The 22,458-nt window shown below is 40.7% G+C and overlaps 3 protein-coding genes across 3 annotated transcripts; 2 read left to right on the forward strand and 1 right to left on the reverse strand.

Annotated features, from left to right (window-relative positions):
* Positions 1 to 2,154: 2,154 nt before the first annotated feature.
* LOC147253062 (CTP synthase 1-like) lies at positions 2,155 to 13,267 on the forward strand. The gene is made up of 18 exons (XM_086218063.1): positions 2,155 to 2,311; positions 3,288 to 3,468; positions 3,900 to 4,070; positions 4,298 to 4,398; positions 5,002 to 5,118; positions 5,318 to 5,401; positions 5,779 to 5,859; positions 6,053 to 6,204; positions 7,380 to 7,512; positions 7,674 to 7,762; positions 8,585 to 8,679; positions 9,823 to 9,885; positions 10,042 to 10,085; positions 10,177 to 10,273; positions 10,351 to 10,406; positions 10,583 to 10,679; positions 11,353 to 11,497; positions 11,835 to 13,267. The coding sequence occupies exons 2-18, from the start codon at positions 3,303 to 3,305 to the stop codon at positions 11,908 to 11,910; spliced, it is 1,767 nt and encodes a 588-aa protein (XP_086074189.1). The 5' UTR covers positions 2,155 to 2,311; positions 3,288 to 3,302; the 3' UTR covers positions 11,911 to 13,267.
* Positions 13,268 to 14,061: 794 nt separating this feature from the next.
* rab42b (RAB42, member RAS oncogene family) lies at positions 14,062 to 17,440 on the forward strand. The gene is made up of 3 exons (XM_086218064.1): positions 14,062 to 14,379; positions 14,573 to 14,838; positions 16,097 to 17,440. Exons 2-3 carry the CDS (start codon positions 14,621 to 14,623, stop codon positions 16,545 to 16,547), a joined length of 669 nt encoding a protein of 222 aa, XP_086074190.1. The 5' UTR covers positions 14,062 to 14,379; positions 14,573 to 14,620; the 3' UTR covers positions 16,548 to 17,440.
* Positions 17,441 to 18,182: 742 nt separating this feature from the next.
* On the reverse strand, positions 18,183 to 22,088 carry taf12 (TAF12 RNA polymerase II, TATA box binding protein (TBP)-associated factor). The gene is made up of 6 exons (XM_086218065.1): positions 21,929 to 22,088; positions 21,086 to 21,308; positions 20,672 to 20,749; positions 19,969 to 20,083; positions 18,631 to 18,719; positions 18,183 to 18,514 (listed from the first exon to the last, which is right to left on the reverse strand). The coding sequence occupies exons 2-6, from the start codon at positions 21,164 to 21,166 to the stop codon at positions 18,479 to 18,481; spliced, it is 399 nt and encodes a 132-aa protein (XP_086074191.1). The 5' UTR covers positions 21,167 to 21,308; positions 21,929 to 22,088; the 3' UTR covers positions 18,183 to 18,478.
* Positions 22,089 to 22,458: the final 370 nt, after the last annotated feature.

Here is a 22,458-nt window from a genome sequence, read left to right on the forward strand (position 1 = left end):
AGCAGAGCCCATTTTGACCATCTTACACTGGTGCTTGGCTCTGGCTCAGTAGACATTACGGAGTTATTCAACTGAGCTCCACAATTTCTCAGGAGCATTAGTCAACAGCATTTTTCTTCTGATATGTGCTGTTGGTAAAGTATGTCAGAGTAAACTGCAGACTATGTAAACAAAAAACAAGTCATCCATTTCATGATTTTAGTTTATTTTAATCTTTTCACATTAGGGGATAATTTTTTTTTTATCTTTTCAAAGGCAAAAAGAAAAAAAAATGTAACCAAAGCGTTCCATCTTAAGAGTCCATAAACCTATTTTCCCTTTGCTCTCACTCATATTAGAGTGTAGCCTGCACAGCTAAAGGTTATATGTCCATTTTAAGAGCAGAAAAGTCAGTCACTTTTATATGAGCTTCAGTAGGAAATCTTCTGATAAATTAGATTGAGCCTCTTCCACCCACTTCAAAGACTTATAGCTTGGAGATACTGTAGTTTCACCAACTATTCAGACCTCTACCTACACTCTCCTTCCACGTGGAAGCTAAAAAAAAAAAACCCAAAAAACAACATCTGAGGCTAAAATTATTTTGACAATTATTAACAAGCAAGCATGAACACTCACAGCTGACTTTGCCCAGTCAGACACATGACCAAAACACATTGCAAAACATGGTATTACACAGCACCGGCTTATCATCCTTGACAGAACCTTACTGCGGGTGTACACCGTTATCCTCAGAAGTGTCTCCCATAAAGGTAAAGTTAAAGAGGTGGAATTACCTTTGAATTGCCCTCTCTGTTATTTTAAGATTGCAGAGAGATGAGGGAAGCTCAGTTGCACCATGCAGGAGGTTAATGTGTGTCTCTGCTCACTTGTCATATGTAATTGAAGGGAACAGCTTATGAAAATGAGGTGGCAGGGATGAGGTCTTTAATTAGATCAAGATCATGGACAGAAATGAATTAGAATCACCACTCTCATTACCCATCGCAAAACTGGAGCAGCACGACGGTGGATGAAAGAAGAAAAATGTTAATACCAGAAACTGTGTTACAAGTGGGTTTAGGGACCACTGCTCTATTTCGTTGTGCCCCACTTAAGCAAACTATTCAGTACTTACACTGCAGTGTTAATCTCCATGTTACAATAACTGATTACTGGTTTCTCTCCATTATTTGTGAATAACCTTATCCATGTTAATAGCTCAATTTGGCTCTTAGGTTTAGAAGAGCACACAGTGGAAATTATATGCCATCTAGTGGTGAGAATATCATTTGGAAAAACATTAACAGGGAAACAGAATAAAGACATAATGTTGGTTATATTAGACTATGTAGAGGAAAGGAATACATTTATTATTTGGAATTATTTTCTAATATTAAGCGACTAAATAAGGAATGCACAATGACCTTGAAATACATGAATTTCAAGAATGTCGGTGGTGTACACTAATTTATGTTAATTACGCCCATATCTTATCCTTGCAGGAAGACTTCCTCCACAGGCAAGAGGAGACTCTCCCATCTTGTTGGTGAACCTTGTGGGGGCGTGAAAAATCCCTGAGTGACACTTGCCTGGGAAGGCAAGAACAGGATCAAAATTCTGTGAATAGAAACCGGAAAGACACCAAGAGACAAATTACCAGAAAGGAAATAAATGTGTCCAAAAAAGTGTGACTATCAGGATTACAGCAAACGTGATGAGAAACGAACTGAAAAAAATGGCTTATCTGCATTAAATGTGTCAAATTATTTTACTGCAGTCGGTGGTTTGAAAAAAGCACATCAGTTTAGAATAATAGAAACATTAATCTGTAATTGCTCATCCGTCCCTAATCTATGATGCATGGTGAGATAGCACATAATTTTTAATATTTAATGAATATTTGACATGAAACCACGTGAAATATTTAGACCTCACCCTTCACATGTGACGTCACACACACACACACACACACACACACACACACACATATATGTATATATATATATATATATATATATATATATATATATATATATATATATATATATATATGATCAGTGCTGATAATAAACAACTCTCAACATCTCAACTTGGACTGCAATCTATTTCCAACCTATGAGGGCCAGCATCGAGGCGAAACGACCTTTAGTCTGCTGTAAATACAACAAAAGAAGAAGAAGAGTCAGATTTTCCTGCACGTGCTGGTAGCACAGTCGGAGTGTGGGGTGCCGCTAGGATCGGTCCACATTCACACGCAAAAAGGCGAAATTACGGAAATAAACATCGCTTTCCAAGTGGTCTTCGGTGCCGGTTTCTTCTTAGTCATTAGGTACGTTTGTGCTGTTGTGACAGTTTGTTTAATGCGCTAAAGAGAGGGAGTTGGCGGCTAGAAAATGCCAACTTATTTATTTGTTAATTAATTAGTACCTTTAGCGGGCTAACATGGATGCCATTGATAGCTGCGTAAAGAAAACAGGTTACACGTATTTACATCATGGTCCATTTAGTTTGGGAAATAAAACTTGAACGATGGGTGTGGTAGAGCATTTTTGAAGGCAATTAGAGAAACAAAGGCTAAGTTAGGACTAACTATAAAACTGCTCTACAAATCCTTAACGACTTATTGCGTCGTGCTTTTGGCGCTATTTTTGGACAAGTGAGCTGAATATTATTAATTTTTTTCCCGCTTTTAAAACATTTCCCGCCATTACACGTGATATCCTGCGGTTTCAGCCACAAGAGATAGACGATAAGTAATTTACAGCCCTGCAGTCACAGTCGTCGTTGCATGGACAATGTTTGTGGTGTTGTGTTGTTGGGGTGATTTTGTCAATGTCAGTGTCCCGTGGTTAGCGTAGAGCACCATCTGCAAGCCAGACGTAAACAAGCGGGAGTCCCCGCCCCTAAAAATAAAAAAAAAATTCAACCAGATGACCGCCAAACTAACTGTCAAGGAAGTTACAATTTTCCAATACTCTGTAAAGTGACAGTAGTGTAGTCTGAACACTTCCATCGTCTATGGTGATGTGTAGAGTTACGCTTTGCTTTTGTTTTTGTCCCTATAATTATGTCTCTTGTGTTTTGTATCATGTATCCATGTATGTGGATGTACTTTGAATTGATTACATTTACAGTTCAGGGATGATAAATGCATCCACCTACTTCATATGAAGTTGGTAGAGCTGTTGCGTCATCTCAGTAACAGGTTAAGCAGGTCGGGACACCACTTTTACTTTGTGGTTTATTTTTTTTACAATCACATACTGAAGGTTATGTTTGTGTTTTTTATTGTGTTTTGTATTTAGTCCTCATATGCAACCATGAAGTACATCCTGGTTACTGGTGGTGTTATATCAGGGATCGGTAAGGGAATCATTGCCAGCAGTGTGGGAACGATCCTCAAATCCTGTGGCCTTCACGTCACCGCCATCAAAATCGACCCTTATATCAATATAGATGCTGGTACTTTTTCACCGTATGAACATGGTGAGTGGTTGTTTCCTGCTTTAATTTTCCTTGTTATATTTGTGTGTGTGCATTTTACATTATTACTATAACAGCTACTAGTGCTGCATAATTAATGCAATGGCTTTGTCAGCCTGACCCATCATTTAACTCGTGAAAAAACAAAAAGGGCAATTATGTAGAACAGTATTGAACAAATGGCTTGGTTTCTGTAAGAGATTTTCTCTTACGATTTATTGAAGTTAGTAAGTAAAGTAAACAATATTGCACAAATGTTTTTTTCTGTATTCATATTCTTAATTTCTGTATGTTGGAGCACATCAGTAAAATATGTGTGTGTTTTTCTTCAGAACCAAGCAAGTAGACTCATGATAACCATTGTGATATTGCAGTAATGTGCACAACATCCACAGTTTGTCTTCTCATTCTGTGTGCCTGTGTGTGTTCTACAGGTGAAGTTTTTGTTCTAGATGATGGTGGAGAAGTGGATCTTGATTTGGGGAACTATGAGCGTTTCCTAGATATCCGCCTGACCCGAGACAACAACCTCACTACGGGGAAGATCTACCAGTCAGTCATCAATAAGGAGAGAAGAGGCGACTACCTGGGCAAGACTGTGCAAGGTGAGAGGCCGCTGAGTTCAGAGAACAAGTTACAGTTGGTGGTTAAGAGGCGAGCTTGATGTAGAATCAGGTTACTGGGTCAAGCTGCTTTGTGTGTTTTTGTGTGAATGTAAACAATCTCATTATTACATGCAGCAGAGTGCAGGTGTTTGTGTATAATTAATGTATCTTTACATCAGAGGGCTTGATGAGCATTTATCATGTTGCTTTATATTCTGCCTTTGCAGTGGTGCCCCATATCACAGACGCCATCCAGGAGTGGGTGATGAAGCAGGCCAAAGTCTCAGTGGATGATGACGGCATGGAGCCTCAAGTTTGTGTCATAGAGGTAAGTTGGTTTTCGTCATGTGTGAAGTTTGTGTTCAAATTGGCCATGTTGGATTATAGATTTCCCCCACGCAAGGACACTGAAAACCTTATTTGTGAAGTAAAGAGTCACTTTAAACATGAAAACTCCAGGACACTTCCCCTATGTGTTTTCAAGAACAGAGATTTTAATCAAAGATGAGCATATTGCCTGAAGCCGTAGATCATATCATTTTGAGAAACTGTTGCATAATTGGGTATGTTAGAGAAGCAAAAATGAAGCGTTGGGGGAAAGTTGAGCAATGTAATTGAAAGAAATGGATTAGTTAGGAGAATTTCTACTGCTATCCCACTCTAAGCAAGCGTGTGTATTTGCCAATACTTACTGCAGTGCTAACATACTTCATCTTAAGTGACTTTGCAGCTGCAAATCAACATAACTGAGTTAATTTATGACTCTGCCTCCAGCAACTCTTTCATTACAGCACACATCTAAACCAGCTCAAACTGGAGCTGACAGGATTACAAGATCACACTCACTGAGGTTCTGTGATTGTTATGTAAGGTGCCAGTGTGTTCGTGCATGCACTTCTCTTAGGTCTTAGCTGGTGTTTTGTGTCGACAGCTGGGAGGCACAGTTGGTGACATTGAGAGCATGCCGTTCATTGAGGCTTTCAGACAGTTCCAGTTCAAGGTGAAGAGGGAGAACTTCTGTAACCTCCATGTCAGCCTTGTACCACAGGTATGGCACTTGAGTGAACACAAATCACAAGTACCTCTTACCTTATCTTACCTTATTGTTCAAGCATTTGTTTCAAATCAGAACGTTTAGGTTTTCTTTTAATCTGGTGAAAACCAATGAGAAGCATTATTATAGGCAGTAGAAGTATGCACCTCTGCAAAGCAACATCTTAATTCCACACACACCTTTATGCTCTCAGCCCAACACCACAGGAGAGCAGAAAACAAAACCAACCCAAAACAGTGTGCGAGAGCTCCGAGGTTTGGGCTTGTCTCCAGATTTGGTGAGTTACATGACACTTGCTGTTAAGCTTGGAACTGTCAACTTGAACCCCAGATGCAGACAGAAGAGTTTTATCAAGTTTATGTTATAGGAGCATGGCAAATGAACAGAGTGCTACTTTCCCTCAGCAGTACTTCAACAAACAAGATGTACTGCAGAGATTGTCGCTATTGCTAGTTTCCACCTCCATTCCTCAGTTTGTACCTGGGTGCAAGTTATGTCTTTGCCTTTATGTGTAGATGTATATCCATCCTTCTAACTTTCGTAAAATGTTAGTATATTTACTTTTGCCGGTGAATTCTTCTAACTGTGACCGTTTCCTCTATGTTTTATATTATTGTTATTTATCGTGTTACTATTCACATTATTGTGTTTCAGATTATGTGTCGTTGTGCAAGTCCCCTAGAAACATCAGTGAAGGAGAAGATATCAATGTTCTGTCATGTAGAGCCAACACAGGTAAATTACAATGATTTCTCTTTCATGTTGGATCGTCATTGTCTGTTGCTTACTGTATCATGGAGTGTGAAGACAGTACTGTGTACTTGGAGCACTAGTGTGGCGTCTTAAATTCACAATATAGATAGTGAAACTGTTAAGCCTTACAGTTCTTGGAACAGGTTGAAAGCACATGATGTTTAACTCTCACTAGGTGATCTGTGTCCAAGATGTGTCCTCTGTCTACCGGGTGCCCCTTCTGCTGGAGGACCAGGGTGTTGTGAGCTACTTCTGTCAGAGGCTCAACCTGCCCGTGGAGATGAGGCCCAGAAAAATGCTCTCAAAGTGGAAGGAGATGGCAGACAGGTGAAGAGTGATTTCATATCTGTGCCTTTTAAGTCTGGTTAAATCAGACACTGGGTCGTTGTCTTCTTGGTGCAAATTGTTTTGGGCTGGTGTGAGTGCAGAGTGGGGTGGTCCGTTTGTGGTGAGAACATGATCCTGTCTGGAGCTCACCCACCTACCAGGTGCTGTTTAAAGGGTTTTCATGAAATTGGATCACGTGTTTTTCTCTCACAGAAATATGCCCAAGACCAGAACCCAGTGTCCTCTCTGCATTTGCTTTCCTGCTTCAACCTCACACTCATCTGAGGGTGTCACTAGTATGTAGTAGAGTAACAGCTAGGTTCAGACGATTAAAGTGTTTTGAATCTTTTTGTAAATGTCCTTCTATGTCTTATCAACTCTGCATGGAAAGATCAGAGTCATTATAAATGTATTACGAATATTATTGCATCTTACTGGCATAACAACACATTGTGGTGGGGAATAGAAACTGGTCACACATGTTGAAAGGAAATAAATGCTGCATTGTGTTTATTAGAACAAGTATACAACAGTGCAACAAAGCCCCATAACTGCTGTTAACAATTTGATTAGATTCGGATTTGATTTTGATTGTTATATGTTGAAGTGAAAGTAATGACATGATTTTATTTTGACAAAAAAAAAAACCCCATTGGTTTTATACAATGCTACTCTCTTTCGAAGTGATTTCACAAAGTGTACCTGAACACACCGTGAAGCTGCTTGTTTACAGTCAGTGTGCACAATTGATCTTGTTTTGAAGTGGTAATAGCACAGCTGGACCCTTGTGTGTAGATGGTGTGATGCGTTCCACTGTGTAGAAGTTTTTGTGAAGCTGAAGGACTCACTGTGTGGCACAAAGTGTTGTTTAGATTTGATCATGATGGATATTTTATTAAATTCCTATTTAATTCAGACATGTACTCACCAGTTGGCAGATTGCCTTCAGAGATTTACACACCAAACCGAAATGGTACCTGCTTTTTGCAAATGCTCTTTTTGGACCTTGGATGCCACTGACTTTTATGTTTTGTTTAATCACTGTTGTTTTGTCATCGCCATGAATACGTCAGTCCAAAGCTGTCTACCTTTAGCTGAGTTAGCATCATGGAACTGAGAAGTTGACTGAATAAGGCAGCAGGGTGTAACAGTGACGCATCTCTCTCACGTTTCAGATCTGATCGTCTCCTGGAGTGTGTCTCCATTGCCCTTGTGGGGAAGTACACAAAGTTATCCGACTCATACACCTCAGTTATCAAAGCTCTAGAGCACTCTGCCCTCGCCATTAATCACAAACTGGAGGTCAAGGTGTGGTGACATCGTTTTTGTATTTAAATGTCTGAATTTGGTATCACATGGTTTTTGCAATTTCACTTGCTAAAAGCTGTACATTTTTCCATGTTTATTCAGTGCTCAGTCATGATGCTGATGGATCCCAAGCCAAATAACTCTGTTTGTTCTTGTGACAGTACATTGACTCAGCCGATTTGGAGCCTTCCACACAGCTGGATGAGCCAGTAAAGTATCATGAGGCATGGCAAAAACTCTGCAGTTCCCAGTGAGTTGACGCACACGGGTGCTGATAGATCTGCATGACACAGAGCTTTAACAAACATCAATACTGGTTGTGTATATCTGGTGGCGCTGTGTTCCTATTTTGCCACGTGGTGGCAGCAGAGAGCCACCCGAGCCAGTGATTTGTGCAGCTGCAAGTTTATTTTATGCACCTTACATCGCAAACGTGGGGGGAAGTGAGTTCAGTTTGACAAATGAATGAGAGGATATTTAAATGATTTAGATAAAACTTCAACCTGTTGCACTGGACGAATGTCACTTGCGTGAAGCTGAAGCTGAGTCTTATCTCAACAGTTGCTCATCTGATAGATGTCAAACCCATCAGGTGTATTGCTGGAGTTCAAAATAAGGGCAGTGCAAAGTTGTTTTGGATAAGTGGCTGTTGAGAAAGGTGACTAGCTTGCATACACAAATTTTTCCCTTTTTATTAAAGGGATGTTAATTTAGTCACGTTCTGTTCTCATCTTTTATTGTAATTTTTGCTTACACCATTCTGTCACAAACAATGCCTGCAGCTATCTGAGTACAGATCATTTTGCAATGTTGTATAACCCTAAATAAGAGCTGTAATGTCAGTCTTGTTATGTGTGTTATTAGTTCAGTTTATCATGGTAACATCGCTTCTAAGACATTTTCACTAATAGGTTCACAAATTGTCTTTAAGTGCTGGATGGCTTGAGCAAAATCAGTATGTCATAACACGGAATGCTGCAATTTACTTGCATACAGGTCTCTTGTGGGATGTTTGTCTGTAGTCTGGACTATCCTGTAGATTAATAAGGAGCTTTCATTTCTTCAACCACAGTGGCGTGTTAGTGCCAGGAGGTTTTGGTGTAAGAGGGACAGAAGGCAAGATACTGGCCATTAAGTGGGCAAGGACACACAATAAGCCATTTCTGGGTAAGAGGAAAATAAATGTTTCGACTTTTTCCTTAATTTTTAGATGGTGACAATAATAACTCTTTAAAAAGGAACTTACAACATTCTTTACAAAAACAAGTGAAGTCACAAGATGAATACAGGCGGTCTTCTCACTGAATGTGAGAAGGAAGCCTTGAACTTTTCAAAAATCTTGTCACATTTTCAAGCAAACGCAGTGATTGAAATATAAAACAAACCTTCCTATGTGTGTAATGACCTACTTTCATTGGTAGTCTGGAGCTTTTTGGTATGCGGCTTCATACTTGCCACAAATCAAATTGGTATCTTCATTGCTGCTTTAGAGTATTTTCTGCATCTGACCTTGTCACGTTTGATTACTTTCCAACATTGAATCAAAGTGGTTACAGTTTCTGTTTCCATGTGGTAGTGAAGGTAAAACACACCTCTCGTCTTTTATTTTGTACGTTTATAAGCAAAGAGGATCCAGTTATTAAGTGGCTCACTTCATAATAAAAAATACAACCTAAAGGTGAGACAAAGGAAAGTACTAAAGATAAAGATTACACTAAAGTGTAAAACTGTATATAGTGGTGCTGCTGATGTACCTACAACTTGAAAATCCTCCAGGGATACAAGAATGGAGTTCAGTTCAAAAATATGAAATTGATGATGCAGCGGCTGTTTTTTGTAGTCTAAGTTGGTCAAAACAAGCAATGACACGATGACTATCTGGTCAGATCTTTTCAGCAGATACCATTTAATATGAATATGACTGGATCTGCCCGGATGGGACATACCTCAAGTTAGATCCAAATAGGAAAGCAGAATTAATCTGGTCCAGATATCAATCCAGCTGAGAATTTGTAACAAGGGTTTGCTGATATTGGCTGTCCATCAGTCCCCATTTCACCCTGGTTTGAGGAATGGAGAGAATATTAAAGTCTTAAAGTATGCAAAGATGATTTCGCTGATACGCTCAAGGCTGGAAGTAAATGTGCATTGGCAACTACTCAATTTAGATCCATTTGTCTTCACTCTGACATTAAGTAGTGGTCCATCGTGACTGAACAGTCAAAGTTGTACAGTTTTCAAAAGAGTTGTTCAGGTTATTTTTCACAATCCTTTCACATGCAAAAATCCTGCTGGTCTTGTTTTGTGCAGGAGTGTGTTTGGGCATGCAGCTGGCGGTGTGTGAGTTCGCCCGCAATGTTCTCGGTTGGGAGGGTGAGTAATTGCACAGTTCAGCCGGGGACTCTGCAAACGTTTGACTCCATGGTTTCTAATTTACAGTTTGTAAAAAAAAAAAAAATTTAGAAAGGAAACATTAGACATGATGGAGAGATGATTTGATCTTAGATCAGTTTCACTACTCTCTTACAGATGCCAACTCCACAGAATTCAATCCAGAATCCAAACACCCTGTGGTGGGTTATCGTGTTTCACTGTACTCGTATAACATCATGTCAGCAGAGCCTTTACCAGAATTGTTTGAAACTTCCTGTTCCATCTTGTCAGGTAATTGACATGCCAGAGCACAATCCCGGCCAAATGGGTGGGACAATGAGGTTGGGCAAGAGGCGGACCATTTTTAGATCTGACACCAGTGTACTGAGTAAGATTGCTCCTCAAATTAATGGTGCACTGTCAGTTTTCTTGTGTTTCTGATAGTTGGACATTTGACAATTGCAGAAAAACTTTACGGAGACGTGGAATATGTCGATGAGAGACACCGGCACAGATTCGAGGTAGAAACCAAAACAAGCTCATGCTATCTGCCAGCCGCTAACCTCAAACACTGGTGGCTTCCTCTTTAATCAATGCAGTGTTTCATCTTTGAGTGAAGATCTAATCTCGAAGTCTTATGGAATATGGTCCCTTCCTCTCCAGACCCTCTTTGAATCATTTAATCTCCTCATTTCAGGTGAACCCTGACCTCAAGCACCACTTTGAAAAGAAAGGTCTTCAATTTGTCGGTCAGGATGTGGAAGGACAGAGAATGGAGATCATTCAGTTAGAGGGTGAGTTGAAAATGGGCGTCCACATTCTGTCACCAATGATTGCAACATGCTGGGTAGTCGATGTCCCCAACTTCAGGTCCATGCAGTGGCATCAGGGAAACATTCACCACCAGGCCCGAAGATTCCCTTTGATCGCTCCTTTAAATATGAATAAAAAACATTTTTAGCAGTTTTTGCGTAAATTTCCTTCAAGGCCTGAGCACTCACATTCATGAGGCCAAAACCAGGATACAATTTCCACACAAATGTCGAATACCATAAAATGAGGAAATGATGAGTATTCACATGCTAAAGGTCGACTTCAGTGTGCCATGATGTTTGCAAAACATTTTTCTGGCCTTTATTTTGAACAATCTGTGGAACACAAGGGAATAAAGGTGAGTTCAGTTCCACTAAAGAGACACCGATGAAGTCGTCAGCCCGTCCAGTATTAGTGGTATGGGTCAAGATAAACTTGGGTGTAAAGTGTAACTGGGTTTGTTGGTGGAGGCACACAACTGCAGGCTGGTAATTGCAGTTTATATAAGTGCTGGTTCAGTTTATGTCATGTGGACTTTACAGTAGCATTGCAACTGCCGCACACAATTATGCACAAATAAAGGTTGTTTTGTGTTCGATGGAGCAAAGACGCTACGTGTGGAGCCTAATGGAGTGGGGGTCTCTGTTGTTTCAGATCATTCTTACTTTGTGGGGGTGCAGTATCACCCAGAGTTCACGTCCAGGCCCATCAAACCTTCTCCTCCATACTTCGGTCTCCTGTTGGCTTCTGCAGGAAAACTTCAGAGCTACCTGGCCAAGGGCTGCCGCCTGTCTCCACGGTAACTGTTGGCACAGCCATTTGTTTGGTTTCACGTTATTTGGTTGAATTAAACTGCTCACCTTCAGTAGCTCGTATATTAAGCTTTCTCTGAGGATGCCAGTGGCTGACTTGTTGGTTATAAGACAAAAGGTGAACGGTAAAAGTCTGATTTCTGCCAGCTGGATGAGAGCATACTGCCACCTGATCTGATGAGGACACACTCCCATCGTTCATTGCTCTTGTATACTGGGACATTGACGTTGTCCAGTTCAATGGCTTAATTGAGCTCAACTGCAACTGTGCATGAAAACGTCAGTGACTTATTACCGATGTCCTATTTTTATCTTTCATTGCAGGGACACTTACAGTGACCTCAGTGGAAGCAGCTCTCCTGAGGTGGACATCTCTGAGCTGAAGTTCCCCTTGCCCTAAGTATAAAACACAATCCATATTTATGGGTCACTCGGGCCGTTAAAAGTTCCAGGAAGAAATACTGGTCTGCTCCTCACTGACAATACAAAACCAAAACTTATTTCCAACTGATTGGAACAACATGTTATTACATAATGCCTTGTTTGATGTGTCAAGCTAAGTTGTAAAGCTGCCGTTTTAGACATATTTATTCAATACGCACAGAGCAGCATGAAGAGTCAGTGATGGAATGGAAACAAGATGTGGACGTCGGGGACGATGGTAAAGACGACTTGTCTGGAATGAAAACAGCGTAGCCTTCTCAAAGACTATACAGTGCATTGTTTTTAAAGTGGGCGGAGTAGATTATGTGGAGATGGACTGTGCATTGAGCGTCGTTGACGACAGTCTGTGACTGAGAATGAACAAATAATCTCGCAGTAACAATAGTAACTTGGAAATGTGTTCCAATGGGAGTTTGGGTCTATGCAGTTTCATTGTTTAAAAAAAAAAAAGTGTACATATTATTGGTACATTGCCTTTTTAAAATGCATGTTGTCTTATAATTTTATTAAATGATATTTTGAGTGTCTGTATAAACTTATTCTTCCTTTCAGGTCCACGACCAACTTTCATATCATGAAGTTGTGTTTTTATGACGAGTACGGTGGATTATTTTTAATTATCCCTATCTTTATTGGCATATGTGCACTTTGGGATGGTTTTATTTGGAACTATTTAAACATGGATGTCTCATGTTGGGTGGCTGCTGTTTTTGAGATCCTTGCTCACGTCAACCACAGTTTCTCTGCTTTACCACCGTTTCTGGTTAATAGCCTCAAATGAATTCTGAGAATGCACAGTCACGATGCATGTGTGATGTGATATTTGTGTTTCTTCATAATAAATATATTTTTATTTCTAATAACAATCTGGCATTTCATTGTAGTGGAGATGAGAATTACACAAAGTTCTCTGTGCCACTGACTTTATGATGGGAAAGATCTCACGTAAGATATTCTTGAGAACCTTTATAGAAATTTGGCACAAGTTGTTCCTGCAGGGTTCATGCAGTCTAGAATGTTTGATGCTTAATTTTAATTCCAATGTACATCAATTTTTAAAATTACTGTCCCTGAAAATACTTTTTTTTTTCGAATGTTTTCTATAAAGACATTTATGACTTGGAAGTCATTTAATATTTTAAACAAAATATGTCATACTGGTATAATGTCTCCTGCAGGAAGTGGCTATTATAAATAGCAAAGCTAGTTTTACTGCCTCTGAAGTGAGTAGTTACAGTATAGTTTATTATAACTGAGTACAAAGTCATTCTGGAAACTTCAGATTTGTCTCTGGAAATAATGAAATTCTAATAAACTTGAAATAAAAGGCGCACAGTTTTTGAGATTCCATACTGTGACAATCCTGCTTTCAATAACTGGCACATCATTGGCAATTGCCTCTGTTCAGCTGTGTCGTGACTGAATAAAATCATTGTTCAGGAACTTTGCTGTGTACTTGTAGATTTTGCAGGGCTCCTTCAATGTGTATTTTTGGACAATGAAAACAGACCTTGAGCACAGTGCATGTGACCCATGTTGGGTTGGACGGGAGTGACAATGTTATGACTACAAATACTGTAAGTGGGTGAGTCATCATTGCTGTATTTGCCGTAAATACGACTTAAACTACATGCTGTTTGTTGGCAAAGGGCTGCCTCCTCTTGTAATAGTCAACATTTGTACTTGGAGGTATGATTCTGAGCGCACCTTTACTCATGAAGGACCATTGTATCATGAACGACACCCACCATGAACTCAGGGTATAAATAGTAGACTGCATTTCCTACTTATCCCAGGGGATTTGAAGCAGTATTGTTATCAACTTCCCCTTTTAGTGGCAACACTGCCTCTGTAGATCAGGCTTTAGACTTCAGGAAATTAAAAAAAAACAAACCCTTCCATATATATGGACCAACAGTTCACCCAGCCTCACTCTTAACTTCTGTCTGTTGGTGAAGTGGTGACAGCAGGAAACTGCAGGGTTTGCCTGAATATGGCAATAACGCTCAATTCCTGCTTCCTTCTACGCCCGTCTCTCCCACGTCTGACCCTCCCAACGTTCCTGTGATCACGCTCCTCCTCCTGTGAAGAATGAACAGGCAAATTTTAGAAGTCCACACCCCTGCACAGCCACTCACTCCTGCACATGCACACAGTGGCAGTTAAGATCAAGCAGCTCAGATGAGAACTGACCCCGATTGTGGAATCTACTTTGTAGGTCAGACTTTTTCTTCATACTGATTTTGAAGGTGATTTGAGGGGCCACCATGAAAATGGGACTTAAGACTTGTGCTGCAGCCACTATGAACTCAAGGGGTCAACAAAGACAGTGCCAATGATATGGAAGATTTATGAGGAGTGGCTTCTCTGGTTGTTTCTCAAGATATGGAGTGCCTAAGATAGGGAGCCAATTGGAGAGAAGCTGGTGTGTTGTTTGTTGACTTTCTTTCTCCCCCCCCCCAAAAATCACTTGTGTCATGTGGTCTTTCACTGTATTCCTCTTTCACCACTCCCAACTGCATTTACAGCTCCATTTGTAATTTCTGGTAAACTTTTTCTGTATCTTTTCTAAGCAACTCCACTCCTTCAACTAACTCACTCCCCTGTATTCCTCCAAGCTATCTTTTTCATCCTGACCCCTCTGATCCCACCCACTGCCGGCGATAATGGACCTGACTTTATGGCAGTATCAGTTCAGGATCATCATGCTGGGAGACTCCACAGTGGGTAAATCCTCCCTGCTGAAGCGTTACACTGAGGACTTGTTCCTGGACACCATCAATGAGACAGTTGGGGTGGACTTTTATGTTCACTTCCTGGAGGTGGAGCCGGGGGTCCGTGTTAAGCTGCAGTTCTGGGACACAGCTGGACAGGAGCGCTTCAGGTGAGAAGGGAACTTGAAGTTCACACAAAAAAGGGAAAGATGTCTGTCCCCTACAACTGTACAAGTTATACTTCTACTCAAGTGTGGTTTTGTTATTTTTGTTTAATTTGTACTACATTGTAGTTTCCTCTGAGCTGGGCTTTAGGAGATTTTGTGATATGACAGTCAACCGTTTTATCAAGCTCGCCTACCATTGCTGTTTTGCACAACTTCACAGGACACCAAATACATGAAAATGTGTAGTTATTTTACTCTTGGAAAGTCAAAATTTCCCCAATACTTCTGTATTTCTTAACTACACCTTTAATAGAATCACATAATTTAGGCTGTGACTAATATTCTTTAGGCTGTGACTAATATCCTTTCACCTCCATTCAGTGAGCCTCCCTTTAAACAGCCCAGAGCCCTCCTGAGGAAGCCCGCCTCACACTTTGAAAACCTCTGCTCTAATATATCAACTCTGCATGAAGCTTCCATATGCAGAAGGCCTGGGAGCCCCCGTCTGAGGACGAGACGTTAAATGCATCTTTAAAACAAAGAGCAACACTTGTGTCATGAATAATGAAGAAGCATGTAATGTGCATGCAAATACTGTATGAATAAACTACCACCATTTACTACGTTTACACCACAGCTGTGCTCCGGATCGCACCCTCTCAGTGTGTAATGTGCAGAGTTGCAGTATGGCTAATGTTTAAAGGGGAAAGGCAGGAGTTTATTTTTCACGCCCAGCATACTTAATGAAAGAACAACGAGCAGAATGTTTCATTCTGCCTCTGAATTCATTATTTCAGCTCTCCAGTTCAGTGAACCGCAGCAAATAAAAACTGTGCCTGTGTCTGTTTACCTCTCCTCGGTATCATCTCTTGCTAACCCCACGAGTCAGCTAAAGCTCAACCAAATCAGTCAGTTTTGTTCTCTCTCTAAAGAAGTATTCTAATAAAAGGTTTCAGCAACCAGCTGCGGGGAGGACGCTTTAGGCCATATGTTTGGCTTAAAGTTTGTTGCCCCTCGACAGTTTCGTGGTTAGCGTGAGAAAAACAGTGGTTATCAAATTCTCTCAAAGGCAAAGTCTTTGTACGCCTGCTTATCTAAAAGAGCTCAACTCAAACAGTGCACAGGAGGAGCTGATTGTTTGCTCAAGGTAACAGGAAGTAAAGAGGAACTCTGCATTATCCTGTGTGGCTCATGGAAGGTTTTCATGTGTTGCAATTACACTCTCCTCCTCTCTTTCCCTTTGTGTCTCTTCTTCCCTCAGATCAGTGACACGTTCCTATTACCGCAACTCAGTTGGAGGCCTGCTGGTGTTTGACATGACCAACCGAGCTTCCTTTGATAACATTAAGGTTTGGCATGATGAAGTATGCGAGCGAGTGCAGCCACATAAAGTCCTGTTCGTCCTTGTGAGCCAGAAGAGCGACAGACATGCTCACGGGGAGAGGGTGGTGAGCCGGGAGGAGGCTGAGAAACTGGCTGGAAAGCTGGGGATGCCCTATGTGGAGGCCTCGGCCAAGACGGGCCACAACGTCAGGGAGGCCTTTGAGCTCCTGACGCGACGGGTCTACCAGGGTCTGTTGAGTGGGGAGGTAGAGCTGCAGGAAGGTTGGGATGGAGTCAAATGTGCCGCCCCGCAGGCGCTGCACTTTCACCGAGCCAGCCAGTCTCAGCTCAGCACAGATGCCAAGAAACCAAAGAAGTGCTGTGGTTGAACTCCTCACTGGTGGTCTGAGTACTCATGTTACTGCCAAAGGGAATCCAACCACCAAGGACCTGAACTTGTGAAACACAATCATTTGAAACGCATTTTTGCACCCTTGCTGTACAGTTTTAATGTGAAACTGATTTTTTTTTTTTTTTTTACTCTAGTTTTACATGTTTTGACATTCCTTGAATCACTGGAGATTCAGAGTTTTTGTGTACTTGATATTTGTAAAATAAAATGTGTTTTGTATCTACACACTGAGGTGTGCGTTACGTTTACTGATCACATAAATACTCCACACGCAGTACATGGAGCTTTCTCCTTCTTCTCAGGTGAAGTTCTGAGGGTGACACAGTCGGGAGGGAGACACTATCAGATCTCTACGACCAACTTTAAAACCTCAAGAACCTGAAGAGTAGAAGGGGGCTTCTGACCTGTAACCAGACCACAAATGAGTCCCGTGCTTGTACAATTCTTTGCATTGAGCAAAAAATTCATATTTAGTCAAACTCTTTACACATGAAAGTCATAAGTTGTATTCAGGGGTTGCGTAGTTTAAGGAGTGAAAAGCCCCAAACCCCAGAAACACCAACACATTCACAGAAGAGAATGTTCTGTTTAGTACATCTGGGTCTTGTGCGTCAGCAGACGATCGAGGGGTTTTATACTGCCCCCCCTCAAGCTGAGCTCAGAGTATCACTGTTGTGATGCTGATGAACCTTTTGAGCCTGACTTGTTTTCAGGAAGGGCTTTGTTGTATCACCAATAATTGCACAGCACCGTGCAAAATGAGTGATTGTTTTCAAATGCTGTTGTTAAAATTAATTAAATGAAAACTCCAGGGTGCCTCTGGATATTGTTCTTTTGAAATGTTGCACCGTTTCCATGGCAATTACTCTTCGTCTGCTTGATGAATAGTCTCCTGTGTTTCTGCAACCGATTTGCATAGAATTTATTTTATGTCTGAAAATAAACAAATGAAAAAACACCCACATTAGAGACTCGCTGACAGGTTGGTAACTGTCTCTGTAATGGTTTGTCAACTCAGTAAATATGAAACAAGATTATACTTCATGATTTATACCGACAAAACTTCCAAACATGAGGTTGCCTGGTACTGCGCACTGATGAAGTATTTAGAAAACTACAGGCGCCACTGCTTGCTTCAAGAAAATCTCCTTAGCATGAATAGAAATAAGAAAATTGTATTTCAGTTAAGTTCTAACTTAAAAGCCTCCCCTTTGTAATCAAGTATATAGATAAATGCTGAGAGACCTCTTTATCCTAAGTTCTACCATGATGATGTTGTATAAAGTCATCTGAGGCCCGTTTCTTCCATCATTACTTTGACTTAATGTTCTGAAATGGATGACAATAAAATTGACTAGGATTGTTAGGTGATAAAACCTACTGTATTCATCAACAATAGCCAACATCACACTCATGTCTAAACACAAGAAGGGAAAAAAAAAAGTACTGTATTTTCGAGAATCATTTCTTACCCAAATGGCAGCGGCTGGAAGGGTGAGCGAGCTTGCCTTGCTTGTTCATCTATTACTGACAAAATGGCGCCCCTTACAAAATGAATCCGTAACATTCAAATATTCCACAGTATCAAAAGGAAGACCAGATACAGCAGTAGTCACAATCCAAATGAAGACGTAAATCTTTACTGAAAAGAATGCAATCAATAGTAGTTTTTTTTTTTTAAGCTAAATGTCAATAGAACAGAATCAGAGACAGGAGTTACATTATAATATGATGGTGAGGGAAAACACTCAAATCAAAAAGACATGACCATGAATATCAATGTAAAAAAAAAGTACTCCGACCATTCATATCTTCTATACCAGTGCCCCCCCCCAAAAAATCCCAAGAAACCAAAATGAACAGGACAAAAATTACATAGAGTGAGTACAACATCAGTGTACAGAGATGCTACTTTTTGGTCGTCTTGCGGATCAGAGCCATTCTCTGAAATGAAAACAAATGCAAACGGTTAGGCCCTCTCTCACCATCAACACAACGTCCTTATCAAACAACAGCTGAGAAACGTCTCTACTTCTACACCGAGGCCTTTTAGCGCTCACCTGTTTGTGAGCCTCTGTGGTGCAAGCCTTCTTGAATGGCCGGATCTCATCTGAGCCATAACCAGGAATCCACATGTTCCACTGACGCTCTGACAAGAGAGGAGAAAAAGCGCAATGTCAGCAGGACAAACGCCTCATTAACTTCTTGGGACATCCAGCATGTTTTATGTGATATCGAACACTGTGTAAATGCAGCGGCCAAATGTGCAGTCGGGGCTGCCTTTTCTGAGCAAGGACAGTACATAAACACCAACTGTGGTAAGGACACCACCCCCATAAATAAAAGCCAGACATAATAAGAGTTACTATGCAACGCACAGGTGTGTATGTGTACTCGAGTGTGTGATTTACAACAGAGAACGGTAAAAGATGAAAGGGGAGATAAAATAGAAATATATTTCTCAAAATAAATTAAATAGAAACCTATATATTATCGCAACAATGAAAATGCCACAAAGGTCCAGGCGGGTAAGCAAACCAAACACGTGCTGCGTTCCAGTTCAACTTGGAAATTCCAAGTTCCCTGTTGGAAATATCAACAGAGGTTAGACTTCACGTTCTGGAATGTGGAATCACCCGATGAGCACTGACGTCACAGTAGAAAACAGCTGCTCCTCCCACCAACGGTGTGAACGCTTCGTAAATATTCAGTTTTTAGGAATTCAATGTCTTAATAATGTCACATGAAACCAGTGGTACACAGCACTTCTGGTCATCCTCTACATGTGGACATGTTGCTATACTATGTTAGGTGTTGTTATCAACTGTTATTGTGAAAGACTGAGCCATAAACAATGTGTTGTGGTTGTTGTTGTTTTTTACTTTCTCTTTCTCCATTTTTTCTACCCTAGTTACCTCGTATGTGATGGGAATATGATTTTACACCTTTGAATTCCAAGATAAATCAAACGCTGCATTTTATTCGACAGATGTGCTTCAGGCTGAACCCAGAACCTTGGGAGGGTGTTGGCCCTTTCAGAGAAGGCCCCCAAACGCTCTTCAGTCTTTACTGCGACCATTTGTTCTCTTTTAAGAGGAAAGCTAATTAAAAAATTGAGGGGCAAATTTTCAAACATCTCTTTTCTTTGTTTCTCTGAAGTGTGTGGAACTCTGATACTGTCACTACATTTTATGAAATACAAAATGAAAACAAATTCCAATCAACCCCCCCCCTTTTTTTTGAAATTGCAAAGACAATTTAATAAATAATTCTATGTGTTTGAAATAAAGTACCAAATCAATCAACCACACGAAACACACAAATCCCCCCTTGTGGATACATCTGAGATTACAACCCCACACAGAAAAAAGGACACAGAAAAAGCATCAGCTGCTTACCAAGATGTAACTGGACATCTTTAACCTCCAGGGTGTTTGACTTGCGATGACGAGCCAGTTGACAGGCAGCTGTTACTACACTCTCTATAAAGTCATCTGCAATTTGTAGCAGCATCTGTAAGACAGCAGTATTTGAAATCCATCAGGTCATTTTTAGTGAATATATCAAGTCATTAATTATATCCGGTATTGAAGCGAAGTAAAATCTGGTCAACTGGACGTAAGTTTATCTTGAAGACGTTTCACCTCTCATCCGAGAGGCTTCTTCAGTTCTAGTGAAGAGTGTGGAAACTCCAGCTTATAAACCTATGTGGAAGTGGTCTTCATAATAAGCTTCATAATAAGCATTTATAAGCTGGAGTTTCCACACTCTTCACTAGAACTGAAGAAGCCTCTCGGATGAGAGGTGAAACGTCTTCAAGATAAACTTACGTCCAGTTGACCAGATTTTACTTCGCTTCGATCTACGATGACCTGGATGAATGAGAACCTACACAGACATATATCCGGTATTGTGCAGGTGGAGGAGAAGCACAAAAATTAATGACAAATATGGCCGGAGGACAAAAAAAGTAATTCAAATCTAAAAGATCCAACCAGATGTTAAGATGTTTTCCAGTTAAGTCCCACTGCTGCTGAACTTCATTCTGTCCTTCTCAAAATAAAATGACATGACAACTACCCTGAAACTGCAGTTACAAACCTCCTCAACATCCTCATCCAGCTGCTCATTGGGGTCGATTTCCCTCACCAGGTCTTGTAGCTTCTTCTTGCTGAGCACCTGGTAGGAAAACGGGTATCAGTTTATTCATCTATCAAGTTGACATGTGTTCTTCATAAGCAGAATTCTAATGATGGCCAAAAATGTAATTATAACCACCAGGATATCCCAGAAAAGGTGTCATAATAGGGCAAAAATACAATTATTGCTTAAAAGATGAAATACAACTGCTCTGTCAGAGTTAGCGCTTATATCATAGCTGCACCTAGGTTAACCAACATGTCATTTTTCACTCTGATTGAGGCTGGGCAGTAAGACAAGGCCATGGTGTGACTGATATGATGATGACAGCAAATTAGAAGGAAAAAAAAAAAAAAAGCCAAAGTAAGATCCAACCTGAGATCCCTCAGGGCTGCTTCTGCCGGCAGTGCCAGGGCCCCCCATAACCTTCACTGCTGTTGTGGTGCTGTTAGCCATGCCGGTGGCCACAGGAGACGTGCAGGGATACAAAACTGTTGCGTCTTGTGTCTACCTGTATATGTCAGAGTCCCGACTGAGAGTCCCAAGTTGTAACACCGATGTAACGGATTATATTTCAACAGACAACACGTCCATAAATCTGGGAAAAAGCAGACGGATATTTTACTTATAAGCATTGCAGAGCTAAACTGGAGTACATAATCACAACGTTTCCTGGGTTATTAAAAAAAAATCCCTTATAAATAAGAACCATTTATTGTGGTTTTTTTCAGCTGTAAACTACCTCCTCTATCTTCTACGTCGTTCTTAGTTTTTCACGTTTTTTTACTGTGGTGATTTTAAAACACTGAAACGTCAAGTCTTTCAAATTAACCCTCTGGCTTTACCTTTTACACTGCATTATCATTAGAACAATAAAAAATATAAAAGGAAAGATGCATTACAGATGCAGAAGCGCTGAGGCGAAGTTAGCCGTAAAACATCTCTTTATGCTCGATCCAGGGCATTAACCGGATACGCGAAATAAAACCTCACGAATACACTAAAAACACAACACAGGTAATTATTAAGTGGCTATGTGACTTCCAAAAATGCAGAAAACCTCTAAAAACACCGACACTGGTAGCACGGCTTGTGCTAAAAACAATAGCAGCTAGCGAGCTTTGACGTAAGCCCATTACGCTAACACTGCCAACCACTCCAGCCGCGTGCCTCTTTGCACAGTGAATAATAACATTTTTATAATAAATATACACTTACCCTATTACACAAACACTATCTGTCCATGTTTTGACACAGCTATGACAACTATTTGTGAGATTAATGCACAGAGACTCCCTCGAGCAGAATCAACAAAGCAAGAAAAATGGGCGAGAATGTTGGTCCACCACTTCCACTTTCTTAACGTCTGTTTCCGGTCCTGCGGCGACGTGCTCTCTCTATCCTGCCACCTGCTGGATATTTTGTAGAACTGCGACAACATTCAACAAACAAGTGAGCCCTGTAAGTTCGTCGTAGTGAAGGTAGCTACGAAAGTGTAGGTCCAATTATACCTGACGCAACTCCACGCATGTTGAGAAATAACTTTTAATACTTTCACAAAACAACCCGTAAGTATTTCATGTCAGCACAGCACACCTTTAACGCTCTTAAAGCGACTTTCGTTTGTTCAGCTCTGGTTAAAAGCTATTCAACCAAGTACAAAATGAAGCTTAAATGTTTGCTTGGTCTGTGTGAAATACCGCGCCCACGGACCGCAAAGCCCCGCGGCTCATATGACAGGACTGCTT

Source organism: Aulostomus chinensis, chromosome 11 (assembly GCF_037954235.1).
Source record: "Aulostomus chinensis isolate RoL2024-O1b breed Wild chromosome 11, RoL_Achi_v1.0, whole genome shotgun sequence".
Lineage (NCBI taxonomy): Eukaryota > Metazoa > Chordata > Actinopteri > Syngnathiformes > Aulostomidae > Aulostomus > Aulostomus chinensis.

Excerpts from the sequence above, each read along its gene's own strand:
- LOC147253062 (XM_086218063.1), top strand. The coding sequence starts at position 3,303 with ATGAAGTACATCCTGGTTACTGGTGGTGTTATATCAGGGATCGGTAAG. Across the intron at positions 5,860-6,052 it reads GTCATGTAGAGCCAACACAG|GTGATCTGTGTCCAAGATGT; the intron begins GTAAATTACAAT and ends AACTCTCACTAG. Across the intron at positions 10,274-10,350 it reads ATCTGACACCAGTGTACTGA|AAAAACTTTACGGAGACGTG; the intron begins GTAAGATTGCTC and ends TGACAATTGCAG.
- taf12 (XM_086218065.1), bottom strand. The coding sequence starts at position 21,166 with ATGGCTAACAGCACCACAACAGCAGTGAAGGTTATGGGGGGCCCTGGC. Across the intron at positions 20,084-20,671 it reads TGGATGAGGATGTTGAGGAG|ATGCTGCTACAAATTGCAGA; the intron begins GTTTGTAACTGC and ends GCTGTCTTACAG. Across the intron at positions 18,515-18,630 it reads CCACAGAGGCTCACAAACAG|AGAATGGCTCTGATCCGCAA; the intron begins GTGAGCGCTAAA and ends TTTTCATTTCAG.
- rab42b (XM_086218064.1), top strand. The coding sequence starts at position 14,621 with ATGGACCTGACTTTATGGCAGTATCAGTTCAGGATCATCATGCTGGGA. Across the intron at positions 14,839-16,096 it reads GCTGGACAGGAGCGCTTCAG|ATCAGTGACACGTTCCTATT; the intron begins GTGAGAAGGGAA and ends TTCTTCCCTCAG.